The 18,719-nt window shown below is 30.6% G+C and overlaps 2 protein-coding genes and 1 long non-coding RNA gene across 4 annotated transcripts; 1 reads left to right on the forward strand and 2 right to left on the reverse strand.

The window, feature by feature from the left end:
* On the forward strand, positions 1–3,421 carry LOC111005221 (uncharacterized). Of its 2 annotated transcripts, none has more exons than XR_002600725.2 (3): positions 1–161; positions 640–803; positions 3,037–3,421. It is a non-coding gene; the product is annotated as an uncharacterized LOC111005221 (long non-coding RNA). The 2 variants fall into 2 exon arrangements; XR_002600727.2 differs by having other exon boundaries at positions 640–799.
* Positions 1,170–2,506, reverse strand: LOC148209400 (transcription repressor MYB6-like). The gene is made up of 4 exons (XM_088127266.1): positions 2,371–2,506; positions 2,118–2,247; positions 1,407–1,879; positions 1,170–1,291 (listed from the first exon to the last, which is right to left on the reverse strand). Exons 1-4 carry the CDS (start codon positions 2,504–2,506, stop codon positions 1,170–1,172), a joined length of 861 nt encoding a protein of 286 aa, XP_087983392.1.
* A 3,921-nt stretch (positions 3,422–7,342) lies between the features above and the next one.
* ATCTH (Zinc finger C-x8-C-x5-C-x3-H type family protein) lies at positions 7,343–8,815 on the reverse strand. The gene has a single exon (XM_022276296.2). The coding sequence runs from the start codon at positions 8,427–8,429 to the stop codon at positions 7,533–7,535; it is 897 nt and encodes a 298-aa protein (XP_022131988.1). The 5' UTR covers positions 8,430–8,815; the 3' UTR covers positions 7,343–7,532.
* Positions 8,816–18,719: the final 9,904 nt, after the last annotated feature.

Below are 18,719 nucleotides of genomic sequence, written 5' to 3' on the forward strand. Positions count from 1 at the left end.
TTGTTGGGTTCATTCTCCTCTCCGATTGAATCCACGTATCTAAATCCCGTGTTAGGCGGCGTTATTGTTAAAAACTCGCGGGAAGGGAGGAAGAGTGATGCTTCAGCGAATCCATGGGAAACCCAAGCAGGAAATTGAAGGTGTAAATTAAGATCAATTCTGTATGTTCATCTCTCTCTATTTCTTTTTATCTCTTTTCATTCATTGTACTGTGTCCCCCCTCCGCCCCTTCCCCTCGATGCAACCAATAGGAAGAAAAGTAACTGAGCTTTGAAGTTTGATGGTGATGAATTGAAATGGAAGATTTTGTTGTTTTTGGTTTAATTATGGTTTTCTAGGTTAAGCTTTAATGGCACGCATGAAACGTGGATTTTGCTGCATAAAAACTCTTTGGGCGAATGATTTGTATGCATTTGATTCTAACGTGTTAAGGAATCTCGTGTGAACTTTTTCTTATCTTGGTCTGAATCTAATTGTCCATCTCTTCTTATCTTGATCTCCGAAGTGAACTTCTTCCGCCAAGTTCGGAATCTTCAATTGGTGGACAAAAAGGAGAACGGTTGGAATTTTTGGAATTCAATGCCCTTAATCTCATTTTTTTAATGTGTTAATTTCAAGTCGTCTGTTGATTGATTTCAGTTGAAACCGTTCCACTTGGTGTTGAAACTGTTCGTTGATGTTCCAGTGAAGCCTCTGTTACAATAATCATAGCCGAGGAAAATGAGCTTGCAACCCTAGAGCAGAGATGGAAGTCCAAACTTCAAAGGTTCTATGTGCAGATGCGGATTTGATATTCCTTGTAGGTACTATATATTATAATTTTGCGAACATCATCATCTTTCTTGAAATATGAAGTCTGCCATGGAATGTTAAAATTGATGAAATATGAAATAACATCCAATTTGAATATACAATTGCTGAAGATCTCAACTCAAAAACAATATACAATTGTAAAAGGGAATTTGTTTCATGGTTTTGAAAAGTCTAGATTCATGTATCACATATTTGGATTGTGCATAGGAATGAGTTTTAGAAATTTGGACTTGTACAGCGGTGTTTATTTTGTGTGGTTGTTTGTGATTTGTTAAAAGTCAGTTTATAGTTTGAGAAATAAGCTTTATATTAATGTTACAACTCATGAGATTAGCAAGCAAACTCATGTTCCAAACCTAGGCTTGACCACAAAATCCAAATTTCCCAATACTCTTATCCAGATTCCCTCTAAGAAAGTTGCCTGCTGTCCCAGCTTTTCCTTGGGAAATTGCCTGATCAATTATGCAATGTTCGGACCCTATTCCATTATATGAATCAATAGTCAAGTAAACACTCGTCTTATATTTCCATCTTCATACTTCTCATTCAAAGAACCCAACAGAGATATTTTCTTTCTTAGAGACACAATTCACCATTTTTCGTCTTAAATAACAGGCTGCGGACCATGTCTGGTGGGAAGTCGGAGCCCCAGTCTCCCACTAAACCCCATTCATCTCTACCGGTGCCACTTCCATCGAGCACTGATACATATCTGTTAATGGCGACTTGAGAGGGTTTTGAAAAGCTTGAACTGGAGACTGTAGGAACCTCTAACTGATCAGTCGATTCAAAATCAGCAAATTCTGGGATTGGTATATGATTAATGATTTCAGTGAACTCTGTTAAAGTACTAAGAGATAGGGAAGGCAATGTGAAGCCAGTGACATGGTTTTCAGTTTCTGGGGCATGTGGCAGTGAGGATTTTGTGTCAAGGTGGCTCACAGTACTCTCTGTTTGGAGCTTGGTTTTGCCCGCAAGGAACAGCTTCTTTTTCAATCTAGTATTCCAATGGTTCTTCACATCATTGTCCGTTCTACCAGGGAGTTGAGAGGCTATGGCAGACCATCTGACCAAAACACAGCAATTAACAAATTATTTTCTGAAAACTTAAGCTAAATAATAATATTGTCACTCAATTAAATCTTATAGAAACTAAGAAATCTAGGTCGAAATTTCTATATTATAAGCTCTGTAAAGTTCAAATCTTTAATCTTTGTTTCAGAAGAACATCAAGAATTTCAGTCTTTAAAAAGCAAAGTATACATTATAAGATTAATCCTGGATTGAAAAATTATCAGACTTGCCTGCTTCCATATTGATTATAGAGGTTGAAGATGACATTGTCTTCCTCTTCGGTAAAGTCTCCATGTTTGATGTTGGGTCTGAGATAGTTTAGCCACCGTAACCTGCAACTCTTGCCGCATCTCTTTAGCCCTGCAATTTGTTTTATACATTACACTGGGAGAGATATGATCAAACAAAATTGGTTGTAGTTCTTCTGGGAAAATGGGAATGCAAGTTGAAAAACAAGAAGACTGGAAGTGGAAAGAGAGAAACCAGCTTTTCTGGGCAGAGCAATCCAGCTACCAGCAGTGCCATGAGTTTCCACATAGCTTCTGAGAGTGGCATCCTCATCAGGAGACCAAGGCCCCTTCTTGACATTGGCTTTGTCACAGCATGGAGCTCTTCCCATGGCCGCTTAATTCTGCACTCTAACTCTCCCTCTAGGAATAAGTGGGAGAGAGGGTCGTTGTAAATGCTTCTAGTACTAGCTCAATTGCAAATCCTTCTAGTTTTTGTTTATGATTTTTCAGTGAGAGCCATATAGAATCTAGCTTGACTTTGTACCATCTCTCCACATCGGTTCCCCTTTCTTCCAAGCTTATTTCCTTGTTCGTTAATTAATATAGAGGCACCTCATTTTCAGATTTTCTTTTTTCTTTTTAAATAATTCTATGTTTAACAGGGTCGCAAAAGTTACAATGTGCTTATTTATATTGTTAATAGCCTAAGAGCAACTCTAAAAAATTCATTATTCCAACAAGTTTTCTGAACTGAAACAGTTCTTGATCTAAGAACTATAGACAGTCTTCTAACATCATTCTCAAAACCACGATTGGAATCTAAACTCGACTAATTGGATATTAAATTCATAGGTTACTTCAACACGACCTTCATAAAATAATTGCTGTCTTTTGTTTCTCTCTCTCTACTTTTTGTCAGATGCAGAAGGAAGAACCAAGGGGGGAAGTTCCAAGTTTTCTCACAAGTTACAATTCCAGTATATGAATGTGAAAGTACCAGATGGGTCCACTCTATGATGATATTCCCTCACGAAATGTCTCCCAGGTTCAGTGTTTCTTTCTCAAATCCAACTGGTGATTTAATTATGTGCTGATGCGATGATGATCTGATCTCCTGTGGCACAGAATATTTGCTAATTCATCTGCACTACTTTATTAGGAAATGATAACAATGCCACACTCAATTGTTTTCTGAACATCTCACATGGTATGCTTTTGCATATTGGTCTTAGCACTTCCCATAATGGAAGGCTATTGAAGAATCTTTGCTTATTTTCTATAATATTTGGCTAAAATTGGAAGGATTTTCTCCCCTCAAATAAAGTTAGGTTGTGAAGAGGGCTAGACTAGAGGTCTTTAATGACAATGCTAGGGTACAGAAATTAATGAGAACACCTTTTTCGTTTTGTTTTTGTTTTTGTTTTCTGCAGGGTGGGAATTTAAACATCCAACTTTTGAATCATAATTGATTATATATCATTAGCGAGCCTTATCCATTGAGGTTCTAGTCTAGTATGTGTATTAGACATCTGTAAATCAGTATTACATATAGGTGATTGGAATTCTTTTTAGCATGACCTACCAAGTCTACCCACATTTTAAAATGAAATCTTTACAATTTAGGATTCATTTTTTCTTTGTCTTGTTTTGTGTGGTATATATATCTGTTGTCATTAATATTTTTAACTCTGAATTTTGATTATAGTGAAATCGTTTTGTTTAGCTTTTTATTTTTTCTTTTCTGTGAGGTGTTTTTTTCCGCATGAAATCAACTTGTGTTTTTTTCCCTTCAGTTAATTTTTATGGGATATCTTTAGCATTTTAGGTGGATTTTTTTATTTTAAAAAAAGGGAAAATAGGTAATTTTACATACTATTTAGTAACATTTTAGCATAAACACATTTCATTAAGACATGTAGGAGTACATTTTCCCTAAAGCTGTATTTGGCTGTAACGCAAGGATATAGCTCCATCATACAACAAAAACAATGATTTAAACTTGAGATAGGAAATCGAACCTTCCACCACTAGAGGAGTAAAATACTTTAACTGTCGAGTTATGTTCATGTTGACTTTAACTAGTAAATTATACTTATGTGTCTTTATTTGATTGAGAAATAGCACGTAGAGCCAGCTCAGCAAAATTAGAAGTTTACTAAATAGTTTTACAAATATGCAATTCTCCTAATTATTTTTTTAAAGTCTACCGAGAAAAATAGTAAAACAGTCCCACTCATTCCCCACCTACGACATCTTAATCTAAATTCTTCGTAAACATCTTAATCCAAATGACCATTGATGTTTACGTATAAATCCAAGGATAATTAATATTATTTATATTACCCATCAAGAAGATATAATTTTGTATTGACATATACTCAGAATGAATATTATATTCCTCAATTATTTAAAATCAACAAATAGTAACTATATAGAAAAATGTCAGCAACAATTTCAACCTAACTTTACTAGAAGAGGTCCATGAAGAAAAATCAGTTTTGGACTTTCAGGAGCAACTCAAATTTAGCGTGCAAATAGACATCACGTGGAATATTATTAATATTTTTCATATAAAATCTACTAATTGGAATGAAGAGGTTTACTTTTACTTGAAAAACTTTAATGTCAGGTCTAATTATGTTCTAGTATCTATACGTTGGTCATAGTTTTATTTATTAAGATAAATAAGACATTTATCGGTAATTGATAAATGAATAAAAAAATTTAACAAAGTCATGTTAGAGAGCTTCTAAGAGTCTGTTTGATAATGTCTTTATTTTTTATTTCTTGTTTTTCATTTTTAGTTTAAGATTCTATTTCTTATTTCTTGTTTCCTACATTTTTAGTTTTTGAGACTACGGTAACTATTTCGATTTCCCTTTTCTCATTTGAAAAAAAAAATGTTTTTAAAATTGAAATTTTATAAATAACAGCCAAGTTTCTTATTTCTTGTTTTCATTTCCACTTTTCAAAATTTTCCAAAACCATTGGTAAAACATTATTTTTGACCTATAAATTGTATAATAAATATAAAAAAAAAATAAAAAAATAAATCTAACATTAAAAAAAATTGAATATTTAATTTGAAAATTTAATTGTCATATACAACTTTTACTTTTTTAGAAAAAAATAGTTATCGAACATAATTTTTTAGTTACTAAATATATTTATATTTTTCTTAATCGAAAAATAAGAAACAAGAAACAAAAGTATTATGAAATGAACTCTAATATCTAATCCATCCTTAAATAATTTGTGATGTTATGATTAAAGGATAAAGTTAGTAACAACATTTTAAAAATTAATATGAACTTAGCGTGGTGGCATCCCGAGCTTACTAAACTTTTATCAAGAAACAATTGGCTTTGCAAACCAAACCACGAGGACTAGAAGTTATTCTAACTTCCATTCTTATCCATTCCAAATCGTACGGAGGTTCAAGTCAGACAAGAAATATCTCATGTCAGTATTGGTTGCAGGGATTCATTTATTTTTATTTTTAAAAGCAGACATATTTAAATATGTATATATTTTAATTTAACTCAATCAACGCCGTAGATGGGTATCCTTGAAATATGAAGGAATTGATATATGTAAATACGTTTAAATTATTAGATTTTATAGAGTAAATAAATCTTACCCTATTTCATTAACAAACAAGATAACCGCTATAAAAAAAATAAAAAAGTAAAATAACTAACAAGATAACCAACTATATGACAAAACAACTAATTACAAAGTATAATATAAACATTAGACTTTTTTTTAGTTCAACAATTTTAGAGGTGAAAGATCGAATTGTCGACTTTTGAAATGTGATGATAGATATCTTATCCATTTCAGAGTATATGGATTGAAAAATATATATTAAACCACTAAATTTTAATAATTGTATCAACTCAGGAGTTTATGAAAATTTTCAAAGCCTATCTCCAACGTAATTCAAAGATAATAAATCTTTGAAGTAAATGCAATAATTGAATGAATGAGTGATAATTTAGCACAATTGCAATTACTTTAATTATATATTTACAAAGTTTCAAGAATTAACATTATATTAAATTATAATTTTGTCTCTTGAATTTTAAAAGTTGCATCGGGATTCTATTGATTCATGAGCTTTCAGATTTAATTACCATACTTTAAAAACTTTTTAATAAATTACTAATCTTTAATTTTGTGTCTAATGCGAGCAGCTCAACAGTAATTGGCATATACCTCCAACCAAGAAGTTGTTAGTTCGAATTCCCTTCCCAACATGTTAGACTAAAAAAAAAAAAAATTGTGTCTAACAAATTTATGTCGTTAATTCATATATAACAATATTATTATTTAAGTAGCATAGCTGATTTTAGGTATAATCTTTCAAGTAATATAGTCAACATTTCCCATCCAACATGTATATCTATTAAACACAAATTTTAAAAAATTAGAAAATTATTATAAACATTTTAATATTTATATACTTTTAAAAAGTTACAAAAAATAAAAACTAAATAAATACAACTTTAAAACTTTAAAAGTTAAAAGGAACCAGAGCAGTATTGAAGAGCACGTTCTGAATTTACATAATATATATGCATTTTGTCCACTTGTCTTTTGCTTCTCTTTCACTTTTAGTTTACATTAATTGCCTTTTGTTTCCTATAATTCATTCTCTCTTTTTTCCCCTTTGCCCTTATCCACTCTTTAGTCTTGGCGCAAATTTTGAGAAAATTAGAAAGAAAATATTAAAATCTTTATTTAAATATTATTTGGACTCTTAGATATTTAATCAATCTTCATCTCAATTCCTATACTTTAAACCTCTTGTTTATTCATTTAAAAAATAACATAAACTAAAAGTTAAAAAACTTAACATAAATCATTTGTTTTTTCATCTTGGAAAAGGGTTGCTCAAACCAAATTCAAAAAAAGAAAAAAGAGAGAGAAGCAATGTGTAGAATATTTGTTTTAGTCATTTTGATCTCTCTATTCTATTTTATATCAAAATTTTAATGTAATGCTACATTTAATATATTTTTTAAAATGTAATCATAGAATTTTCAGTATTTTTTTATATTAAAATTGTGTTCAAATTTTGTAAATAAGACTAAGGGTACATCAAAATTAAAAATACTAATACTAAAATAGATATATTAAAAATAAATGGAGCAAAATGTTACACCAACCACCAAAATAGAATTTGAAGCTAAAATGTTTAATAACAGTATCTAGTTTGGAAATGTTAGAAGAACAAATTTATTAATTCCCTTCCGTTTCTGTACACATGGGGAATGGACTCGCTCCACATATTAACATTAACCCATTTACAGAAAATTTTCACAAACCAAATAAAACAAAAATTAAAATTACAATTAATTCACAGAGTGTGAAATTGTTTCTTCTTCTTCTTCTTCTTCTTCGTTGTGACAATTAGCTCCAAGACGCGGCTGATATGAGCGGCCGCAATTGCTCCACCGAATTTTCTCTCATCAATTTTGCGTACATTAGGGTTCGCAGATTTCTCCCTGATTCCACTCTCTCCATTGCCGGCTCTTCCTCGTAACTTCTCTCCCATCGGAGACATGAAACCCGGGGACAACCCAAGCCCGCCGCCGGAGGACTCAATTTCAGATCGTCCACCTGAAGATTCTGCATCAGTGCCGCTAATCTCCTCAACGACTCGCCGCCGGTCGTCGGAGACATCGGCGGCGACTCCGTCGGTGAAATCAGGATGGAAGTCGGCGATGATATAGCGGCGATTCCCTTTCCCCTGGCCAGAGGAGAGCGGATGCTCTGTTTCGACGGAATGCGGAGTTGCTCCGACGAGTGGGCGAAGAAGCAGACGCGCCGGCGGCAGGCCATGCCGTCGCGGCACGCCTGAGTCCGGTACCGGTCCGGGTGGAGCCAACTCTCGAACACGCCGTGGGCGAACTCGCACGTGTCCCCCTTTTTGCAGAACCCCTGCCGTAAGTCCGGGCACTCGGCGCCGGAGTAGCGGAACTTCCTCGGATCTCGGCGGCGCGCCTTCTCGCCGGGATGCGCGTACGGACATTTGGTCCAATCGTGCGACCTCCCACGCGCGCACGTGCGGACTTTGAAGTCGAACATCCGAAAATGGTCACACGAGAACGCGTCCGCCACCGCCACCGGCGAATCTTCGTCGGAAAAGAACTCGAACTCCGCCGGCGAGTCGGGAGACGGGGCGTGGCCGGCGGCATTGGAGTTGGAGGCGTAGGGATTGCTGGCGAAATAGGCGGCGGGATCTTCAAGGGAGTCCCAGGGGAGAATCTGGGCCGTGGGATTGAGAAGCATTGATTCGGCGATCATGATTAGTGATTAATGGAGAAGAATCAAGAATTGTGTGAGAGTGGAGGAGGAAATGTGGTGGGTTTATGGAGGAGGAAAATGGAAAACTGGCAGTTTTCAGGCGGAGAAGAGGGCGGTGGTGGGTTTTCAACCGCGGTCGGTTACTCAACTAACTGGCCTCTGTTTTCTCCTGTTAAATATCTAGCCATTCCATGGGGTTTGCTACTCTGTTTCGCATCTCCATGCTATTATCCTGCAACCTGCCTGCTTTTTATTATATTTTACTTTTCACTCCCTTGGCTTCAAGTTTAAGATAGTATTATTTACACTGTTTTATTTTTGTTTTGTTAAATTATAAGTTTGTGGTCCGTAAAATTTCACAGTTAGGGTATATTTTTGTTATTTTCTTAAAATCTAGGACCAAACTTATAATTTACCATTTTTTTTATCAGTAACACAAAATCAATTGAAAATTCACTTTTAAGATATTTGTTTAAAACAAAGCATTCTAATTTTAGAAGAGTGGCAGTTGATCAAACCTGTGTAATATTTTTGAGGATGTGATTGAACTAATTATGTTCACGATGCACCAAAGTTCAACTCAATTAAACATAAATTAGTAAACTTTGTTGATCTCGTTTTATCTGTTAATGACAACTACACCACAGTAAGCAACAATTTTTATTTACTTTTTCTTATATGACGTATTAATATTACATTTAATATCTATATAAATTCCACTACTTAAAATTTTGATTTTGACTGATGTTTAAAAAAATTTCTTAAATGCCTATAATACACCCACAATAATTATTGGTAGTTTTTTTTTTCTTTCTAAAAAATTACATTATAAATTATTGAGATACCGTAATACTTGTCAATTTTCTAACTATCAAACTTTAAAGATGGTAATAAATATTTTTTTCGATTTGTTTTAATTGACCTCCAAAAGTTATGGGCAAGTTGCAATATTTTATAAAAGGGGATTTTTTGAGATAAAAGCCAATCTAGGACGTGGACAAATATCATGAAGGTCACATGCTGCCGGGACACTTGGGAGAGTTCAGATGGAGAATAATTTTCTTTTTAAATTATTTTATACTTTCCATAAAAAGTAAAAAATATATATATAGAAATAGATGGCTTGTCTTACCCACGTGGCAGAAGATGATGAGCTGAACCCAGATATTTGTCCACGTGGTGTCTGTAACTTGGCGGTGATGGGTAGGTCCCTCATGATTCTTGGTGCCTCCAAATCAAGAACTGTCCACGTGGCACACTTGATTTTCCTCCAGCTTTGCTTTTTTTCAAATCCTCGAGATTCTCATGATCATAACATTGACCGTTGACCAAACATTTTTTTTATTTTTTAAAAAGAAATTCTGGAGCTCGATCTTTATCCGGAACAACATACTTGCGTGTAAATGCTTGGGGGATTATCCACAAGCGAGATTCCACGTGGCGGATTATGATTGGGAGAGCAGACCAAGTACAATTATATAAAATAATATATTATATGATGAGGCAATGTCACACCATGCCTTTTATTTATTTTTATTTTTCTATTTTGCTTAGTTGATAAGTTCAAAGTTACTTTCGGCCTGCAAAATTATGTCTTATTCTGTGCGTTTAAATGCGAGCGAATGCTTTATAAAGAAGAATTATTTTACCAGTCCAATTAATTTTTACCTAATTTTTTGGATTGATATTCAATAAAATCTTTTGTGGACGTTCATTTTTTAACTAACTTGAAAATTAAAGGAAAGAGAATTGCACCAACTTGCTTTTCAAAGATAAAATATAAAAAATATCGCACCAACTTGATGAATTTTTTATTTTTTATTTTACACCATAGCTTTATCCTGAAAATAGTTTAATTTGGCTTTTATGGTAATTTTATGACATGTTTTTGTGTTGATTTAATAACTTTGTATTTATTTTTTGAACGATAAGATATCAAAATAAATTACAGAATAGTTGGTATATCATCAAAGTTACATCTATTCTTATCTTAACTTGAGTTGAGACACATGCTAACAACTCTTTCGATCAAATTCTTTGTTTTTCCATTTCCTTCCCCATTTATTCCACAATTTCCTTCTTGCAAAACAATAACAAATGGGAAGAAAATTGAGGAAATAATTTTCAAATTATGAGCCATTTTTCTATATTGTTGATAATATTGTGAACTAAGGTCGAGTGAATTATAGAAGAATCAATTTCACCCCAACCCAGTAAAGACCAACTTTTCACTGACTACAATGAAGAACAAAAATTCTGTTAGGGTGGTATGTTTGTCAATTAACCGGTTTAATTTGATAAATTAATTGCATAATCCATAAGATTTTACAGTTATAATTCTGTGTTTTTTTCCTATAGAATTAAAATTTGAACTAATTTTATGAGCAATAACAATTACATACTTTTATTTTAACTTATTCTGTTTTTGATGCGACAATAATAATTAAAGATGAAAAAAGATGTAAGGAACAGGATACTTTTTTTAGTACCAAAAGAAAAAAGAAAAGAAAAGAAAAATGAACAGCATTGAGCATACTAGTAGTTGGATTTTTGCTATGGACATTAAATATTTCCATTCTTACCCTTTACATTGACCATATCATTATAGAAAGAGACCCTTTTATATGTTTTAACCTTGAAGAAAAATATGACTAAAAGAACTTTAAGAAAAATAAAATAAAATAGATAATCTTACCACCAAATCCCCGAGTTAGGTGAACAAAAAAAATTAATATTTACGAAAATTTGACATAAGTTCTAGGTTTTTTCTTGTTTGTTTTTTTTTCTTGAGTAAACATAAGTTTTAAGTTTGATTTAATGATAATAAAAAATATATATATAGCTTATTACTTGGAGAACAATAAATATGGGTCTAACGTTTATGAACAAAGGTAAACTGTTTTGTTTTGTTTTTTTTTTTTTTTGAAAAATAATTAACGTTTCATCCACTCAACTATTTTAAATTTATAAATAATTTTGAGGAGTTGAAAATTAAGTAAAAAAAATATATATAATCTTTCCTAAAAATATATATTTATAATAGTTATGTTAATATTTTATAAATAATAATTGATTTCTATCTTCAAATAATAATAATAATAATAATAATAATAATAATAATAATAATAATAATATTATTATTATTATTATTATTAATAAATTCAAATCTGAATTTAGTACATATTTATTTTGATTATCCTTTTCCGTATTTATATAAAATTTTATTTTAAAAAGATGAAACACGTGCAAACATAATGAAAATATGGCGAAATATAAATTATTGATTTGGAAGTTTTTTTTCCCTCTTCTAATCCATAAGACGAAGAAGATTGGGCTACCTTCTTGGGCTGAATTATACGATTGTCATCCTAAATATTTGGAAATGAATCAAAAGAAAGTTCGTTGGCCCAATGGGCCAAGCAAAAATCTACGGCCAGAATTCTATAAGCCCATTATTAATATAACTGAATCCTTTTTTTTTTTTTGAGAAATAATATAACTGAATATAAATATAATAAACGTTTAGATCTTATTTTCTGATTAAAATTTTAAATGTCATATTTTTTTATTATTTGGGTGAGAGATCGAACTCACAACATCTTGATTGAAAATACATATCAATTATCATTAAACTACGATGACTCGGTCAAAAAACAAGTTTTTTCAAATACTTCTTTAGTTTTTAAATTTTGACTTGAAAATATTCTAGAAACAGTATATAACAAAACCATGAAATACAAATGGGAAGTAGTGCGGCTTAATTTTGAAAAAACAAAGAAAAAAGAAAAAAGGAATGGTTAATCATGTAACGGAACTTAAATAAAGTATGTATTTTTTTTTGGTTTCTATTAAATATTTTACAAATAATGTCATGAAAAATGTTAAAATATTTATTTTATGCAGCATTTTTTTATTAAAACAAAATAATTGATGATTCACAGGTATTGATCATTTATAACATCATAAAGACTTGTTATATATATATATATATGTATATATGTATGTATATGTATATATATTACAATTCAGAAAAGATTCAACGTCCTTACTTTGTGGGATGAACATTTGAATTATACTTGAATTGACAATTTTAAGTAATACTAAATATAGTGAATTGAGTGTCATTTAGATATATTTGTTTGGGTTGCGTTTCATATTCGAAATAGATTCTACAAATGTCAAATTACCATAAAATGAGATTCTAAAGTGATTCATCCTCAATTATTTTAGAATCCGGAGAATTCATTTAAAATGGTTTCTTAAAAATAATTTTAAATCAATTTGATTATTTCAAAAGCAATTTTTATTTGTAATCAAACGTTATAGATTTTAGAATTAATAATTTTGGCCATCTAAAATTATTTAAAAGGTTAATATGAACATACCCTAATGACTATCAAAATAAATATTAAAAATGATTACTAATTTTGGCCATCTAAAATTATTTAAGAGGTTAACCTAAACACACCCTAAGAAGTCGTTTGTTTTTCGGGAATATAGATGTCCAAAATCTACCGATGTCTAAAATTTCAGATGCTCGGAATTTTTGATGTCCGACATCTTCAGATAGTCATGTTTGTTTTGTAGAAAAATTTATTAAGTATGTTCGGGAATATTTGGATAGCCACTTTTTTTTTTTGCGGGATTTATTCTTGGGGATATGTTAAATTTATTGAATGTTCAAAAAATGCCCTCAAGAACACTCATATAATTTATAAATTCATTTAATATGATAGATTTATTTGAATTAATTTAATATTTTGTTTTTTTATACGTGGTTTCGTAGAACAAATTAATTCCTATTAAATCAATATATATTTCATTAATTTTAATATTTTTCCAAAAAGATAATCATATAATTGACATTATAAGTAAAATTTTATTTATCTTACATATTATATTTTTTTAAGAGGAAAAATATTACAGATATATTAATTGTCAAAAAAATTGTTTTAAAATTATATATTTATGATAATAAATATTATTAATAATATAATTCCTTCAAAATATTAAAAATAAATTGATATATTATATAATTTAATTGCAGTTTATTTTATATGTAAATGTAATGTATAAATATACTTAATTGTATAAAATTGTTTATTAGACAACTGTTCCATTAATTTATTTAAATTATAAATTTAAAAATAAAATAAAATTTTTTGGGGAAAAGTAAAGAAATTGATGAAAGAAAATATATAGAAAAAAATGAAGGAAAAAAAATGTAAAGAGCGAATGTGCTCCCCACAGTCATCTTGGATACCCACGTTTCAAAAGGACATCCAAAATTCGTTAGATACCTCACGTACAGGAATCCTAGGATACCAGAGCATATCGAGATGTCCGAGTATCATATATCCCTTACAAACACAAACGTGAGAATTTAGATGCTCGTCCAATGAGAATCTTGGATTCCCACGAAACAGACGGCGCCTAGAAATAAAACTACGACTATCAAATAAAATATGAAAAGTGATTACTTAGAAAAGTAAAATTTTAAATTAATTAATACTTCACTGTGAAAATCATGTACGTTTAGATACTTAATATACCATTACGATAGAAGGTAAAGTTGCGAAACGATCGTCAAATATTCCTATATGTAAATTAAATATTTAATTCGATAAATAAAGCATATAATATTACTAGTGGAGTAATAATTATAAAGTTTTCATAATTTTTATTATCTTGATTACAAAATCTAAAAACAGTTTTAAAAGCAAATTTACCATATAAATATTCATTTAATCAATTTAATTCTGTAAATTTGAAAATAAGAAATAGATGCATAACAATGAAAATAAGAAATAGAAGCATATCAAACAGACCATTAATAACACAATTTTGTGATACTTAAATGATAAGCCTAGTCCTTAAATATCAGTAAATTAAAATAATTCTAGACTCTTTGGAATTATTATGGATGGGATTATTTGAATTAAAGGCAACCCGATCCATGATATTAGATATTCATTGATACTTCGATATTTCCATGTATTAATCGATTTGACATCGACATGAGTGATAAATCGACATTTCTATCATAATTATAAAAAAAATCGATAAAATATGAAAAGTATCACCAAAATGTAACTAATATATACATAACATATTAATTATATTAAACTTATTTGGAAATGGAAAGATGTTTATTTGTTAATTAAATTTTTTTATGATTTTTTAATTCCTCCCACTTTTATAAATATTCATCCACATCATATTTTCATGAAATTTAGATATCAAAATTTAAAACCGTGACATGACCTTAGAATTAGCAGCAAAATGCACATGTATGTATATTTTGGAAATCTTAAATATATTGTTATGAGAAGGTGAATCTCACCGATATTAAGGCACAAATTGAACAAAGAGATCTACTCAAAAGATGTGGAATAATACCAAAAAGAAAATCAACAACGAAACACTACATGCTTCACAAACCAGAGATACGATGTAACAACTCATTTATGGAAATAAATCTAAAAAAAGTTCTATCAATAGTCAGAAATTAGAATGAACACTATCACATCACGTAATAGTACACAGACATAAACATCACTCTAAACAATATGTAAAATAATTAGAGGCAGACGAGACGTACCTCTCTGATTTGGAAATATGTTATCTAAATATGAGGCATAGAAATGGCTTAAACAATCTTCCCTAATCTACATCTCAATAAAGGACCTCTACTAATGCGACCTATGTTCATGCTAGTTCAGTATTTTCCATAGAATTTTGTTTTTACATTTATTAAGGAAGAATAGAGAAACATAGGAGACTAAATTAAAAGATTTATATAGAGTTTAATTTAAAAAATAATATTATAAAAGATTTTAAAATTAAGTATTTCTTTTTTTTTTCCGCAAAGGAAAATTAGGTTAATTAGTATTGGGTGGAGCCCTGACTGTACATCACATCAAGGTGAAAGACATTCCACCAGGCCAGAGGAGGGGACTGGTGGAGCCGTGCCCTAAACACATAATAACAACATTTAAATTTGATAATCATTTTGGAGGGACTAAATTATTAAAACATTGTTATAAACTATAAATTAAAATTCATAGACTACATTATTACTCATTCAAAAGTAGAAAATTTACAAAAACCTACCTCAACCAAGTGTATTGGTGGGGACTTAAAGCATTTTTTAACCCTTTATTTTATTTACGTCATTATATATTATACACACACCATTTTCCTTTTTTTTTTTTTTTTTGTATTTTGATTTATAAATTTCTGTAGTTTGTTCTCCGAAGTTGTGAAAACAAAACAATAAAAGTTTTTTAAGGGGTGTTGGGCTCCAGGCCCCGCCGCCACATGCTCCACAGTTCTCCCTGCCGCCTGCCGGACGCCCCAACAATCGAGGAGCAAAATTTAACTTCCTACTTCTTTTTTTTTTATGTTTATTTTTATTTTTATTTTCTGGGGACAGGGGTGTGATTGATGGGGTTGGGAATTGACAGATTCTGCACTATGTGCTTCAATTTTAACAGAGAGAGAGTTTTTGGCCGGAGAATGGAAACGCCGCCGGCGGAGATGGAGAGATAATGACGGTGGCGAAGCTGGGTGGTGGGAATGGCTTACGTGCTCTCGCCCTTCTGCCGGTTTTTCTCCGGTCGCCGGTGGGACCTTCAATCTTAAATCTTAACCTAATTGTGTCTTTTTCTTTAATTAACGATGGCATCGTTTATTAGTTTGAAGATTTTCTTTCATGAAAATTTTCACTTTTTAAATTTTCAATTTCATCAATTTCGTCCAATTGGATCGAAGATAAGATTAGGAGAAATGAAGCGTTGCAATTTCAACCGGAAAAAAAATCTGACAAATTAATGCAAGAACTCAAATCCTACAATCATTATTCAAGATTCACAATTTTGAATGAATATTAAAAAAAAAAATTCCCCAATTAAAAAAGAAATTGTGCCCAGTTGTTGTTGTTTTCTCTTTTAGTACCCAATCCTTTTCGTACCTTGCCTATACTTTTGACAACTCATGGAATGCAATTGAGAATATTTTTTTCAAACAAACAATTACAAACGTAACTTTTTTTTTCTTCTTACTCTAATAAGATAAATTTGAAAGCTAGTTAAGGTAAAAGTTAAAAACAATTGTATTAAATATCTGCCAACCATTTTCATGTATCATTGATTCAATATCGACATGAGAGGCAAATTGACATTTATATTATATTACAAAAAATCGAGAAAATATAAAAAATGTTACTAATATATATTATATAATATTAATATTAATTATTTTCAATTTATTTTCTTTTAGGATTCAAATAATTATTTAGTAGAATCCTTCCATGAGAGCAATAAAACTAAAATTGATGGGCTTGATATGAATAAGGAAATAAATACAATGTAAAACAAAATGAGTCAAAACGACCCTAGCTTAACAGTAATTAACATATATCTCCAATCAAGAAATTGTGAGGTCGATTTACCGTCTCACATGTTCTATTAAAAATATATGAAAAATGTAATCTGTTTAGGAACTTAGATGTTATAATAAGTCAAATTAAATGAAAACAAACCCAACCAAACATTTTAAAGCCAAAAAAGTGACAATGTTGTGTTTGCTTCCAATTCAAGTGATTAAACCCCCCATCTTCCTTTTTGTTAAATACAAATAAATGCACAAAAAGATATGATATATTGTTATATGATGTGATTTTGTGTCACATCTTCTTACATTTTTCTTTAAAAATGTTTCCTAAAAAAAGATATCAAATCTAACATGATCTAATATAATATTTGTTAATCAAGTTGTGTTTGTGAGAGTTATGGGTCTACATCTACTTCTTCCATTTGACAAAATCAAAGACATTCATTTTACAATATCTAATCCCACTCATGGTCAAACCTTCCCTTTTCCCAACTTGTTAATGTATATAAAAAGGTAAAAAGGTTCCACCCATATCGTATAATATATATATTTTTGGAAAAAATATCAAAATAATTGACCCCTAAACACTTGGGAAGGTTTTAAATTTTTAATCTAAGCTTTTAATTTTATTGGATTCAATCTTAGAAATTGAAGTGTTGCAAATTTACCTCTTAAATTTAGATAAATATTGCAATTTTTATCTTTTATTAAAATAAATTTACTAGGTATGTTTAATGAATTATAGAACAAATTCCCAACACGGAATTAATGAAACTTTATGGGAAAAAACGATACTAGAGATCAATTTCTGTTGACATTTGTGAGTATTGAGAGATTATTAACCAAAGCTTAATCTTGCTTCATTTTGTTGAAATCAACAAGTTCTGAGTGAGTTAAATATAGTTAAAAATTGAGCAACGACTGCCATATTTATTTAAATTTAGGGTTAAATTTGATAAATTGATATACACATAACAAGTTAAAAGCAATATATATATATATATATATATATATATATTTCTATTTTTATTACTACCCAAAAATATTTTGATTGTGGGATGGGGAAATAATATCTTATCCTAACCCGAACAATTTGACCCAAGTGTCTATAAGACCCTTCAATTTTTTTTACCACTCATGGTTGCATCTCATTTTCACAAATAACTAAAGGACAAAAATAAGTTTCAAAAATTCAAAAATTTAAGGTTTAAAATAAAACTTTGTAAAACCATAGAGTATAATCAAAACTTAATCGTCCAAAGTTAATATTTTTAAACTACATATATCGATAAATACTATTGTTTTGAACAACTCGTTGGCCAACTCACTTTCTCTTGGATAGCCATTAACAAAATGTATTTTAAATTAATTTTAAAGATTCGAGGTACACAAATGAAACTTTTGAAAAGAATAAGGACATAATACCTTTAAATTAAAGTTGGTACAAATGGATTGAGATTAGCTTGCTTACTTAATGCTTGTGCTGAGGAGAAAGAGTTTTGATTCGAGGCCGATCCATTTTTTGTTTGCCTTTAAAGTTAAATTGGCTAGGCGGTCAGGTCTGGTAAGATTGTCTGGCTCGAACGGCTCAATCCATGTCTCTCTCTCATGGCCTCATTTTAAATATTTTTTCGTATGGTAATTTTGACGATGTATAATTTACTTAGAAAAGTATTAATCCAATAGAAAATGTTACTATTCTAACCCCTTTTAGACAAGAAGACGATTGAAAAAGAGAGGAGGATAGGCATTTGATAAAAGAGAGAAAAAAAAAGGGCAAAACGAGAAAAGAAGAAGGAGAATTTAATGGTGGAAGTTGAAAGGGATACATTAACCTATTTGACAAGAAAAGGAACATAAATATAGAAAGGGACAGAGGATTCTAAATCTCACCAA

Source organism: Momordica charantia (assembly GCF_013281855.1).
Source record: "Momordica charantia cultivar OHB3-1 chromosome 8 unlocalized genomic scaffold, Mcharantia_2.0 BLBB01000008.1, whole genome shotgun sequence".
In the NCBI taxonomy this organism is placed as follows: domain Eukaryota; kingdom Viridiplantae; phylum Streptophyta; class Magnoliopsida; order Cucurbitales; family Cucurbitaceae; genus Momordica; species Momordica charantia.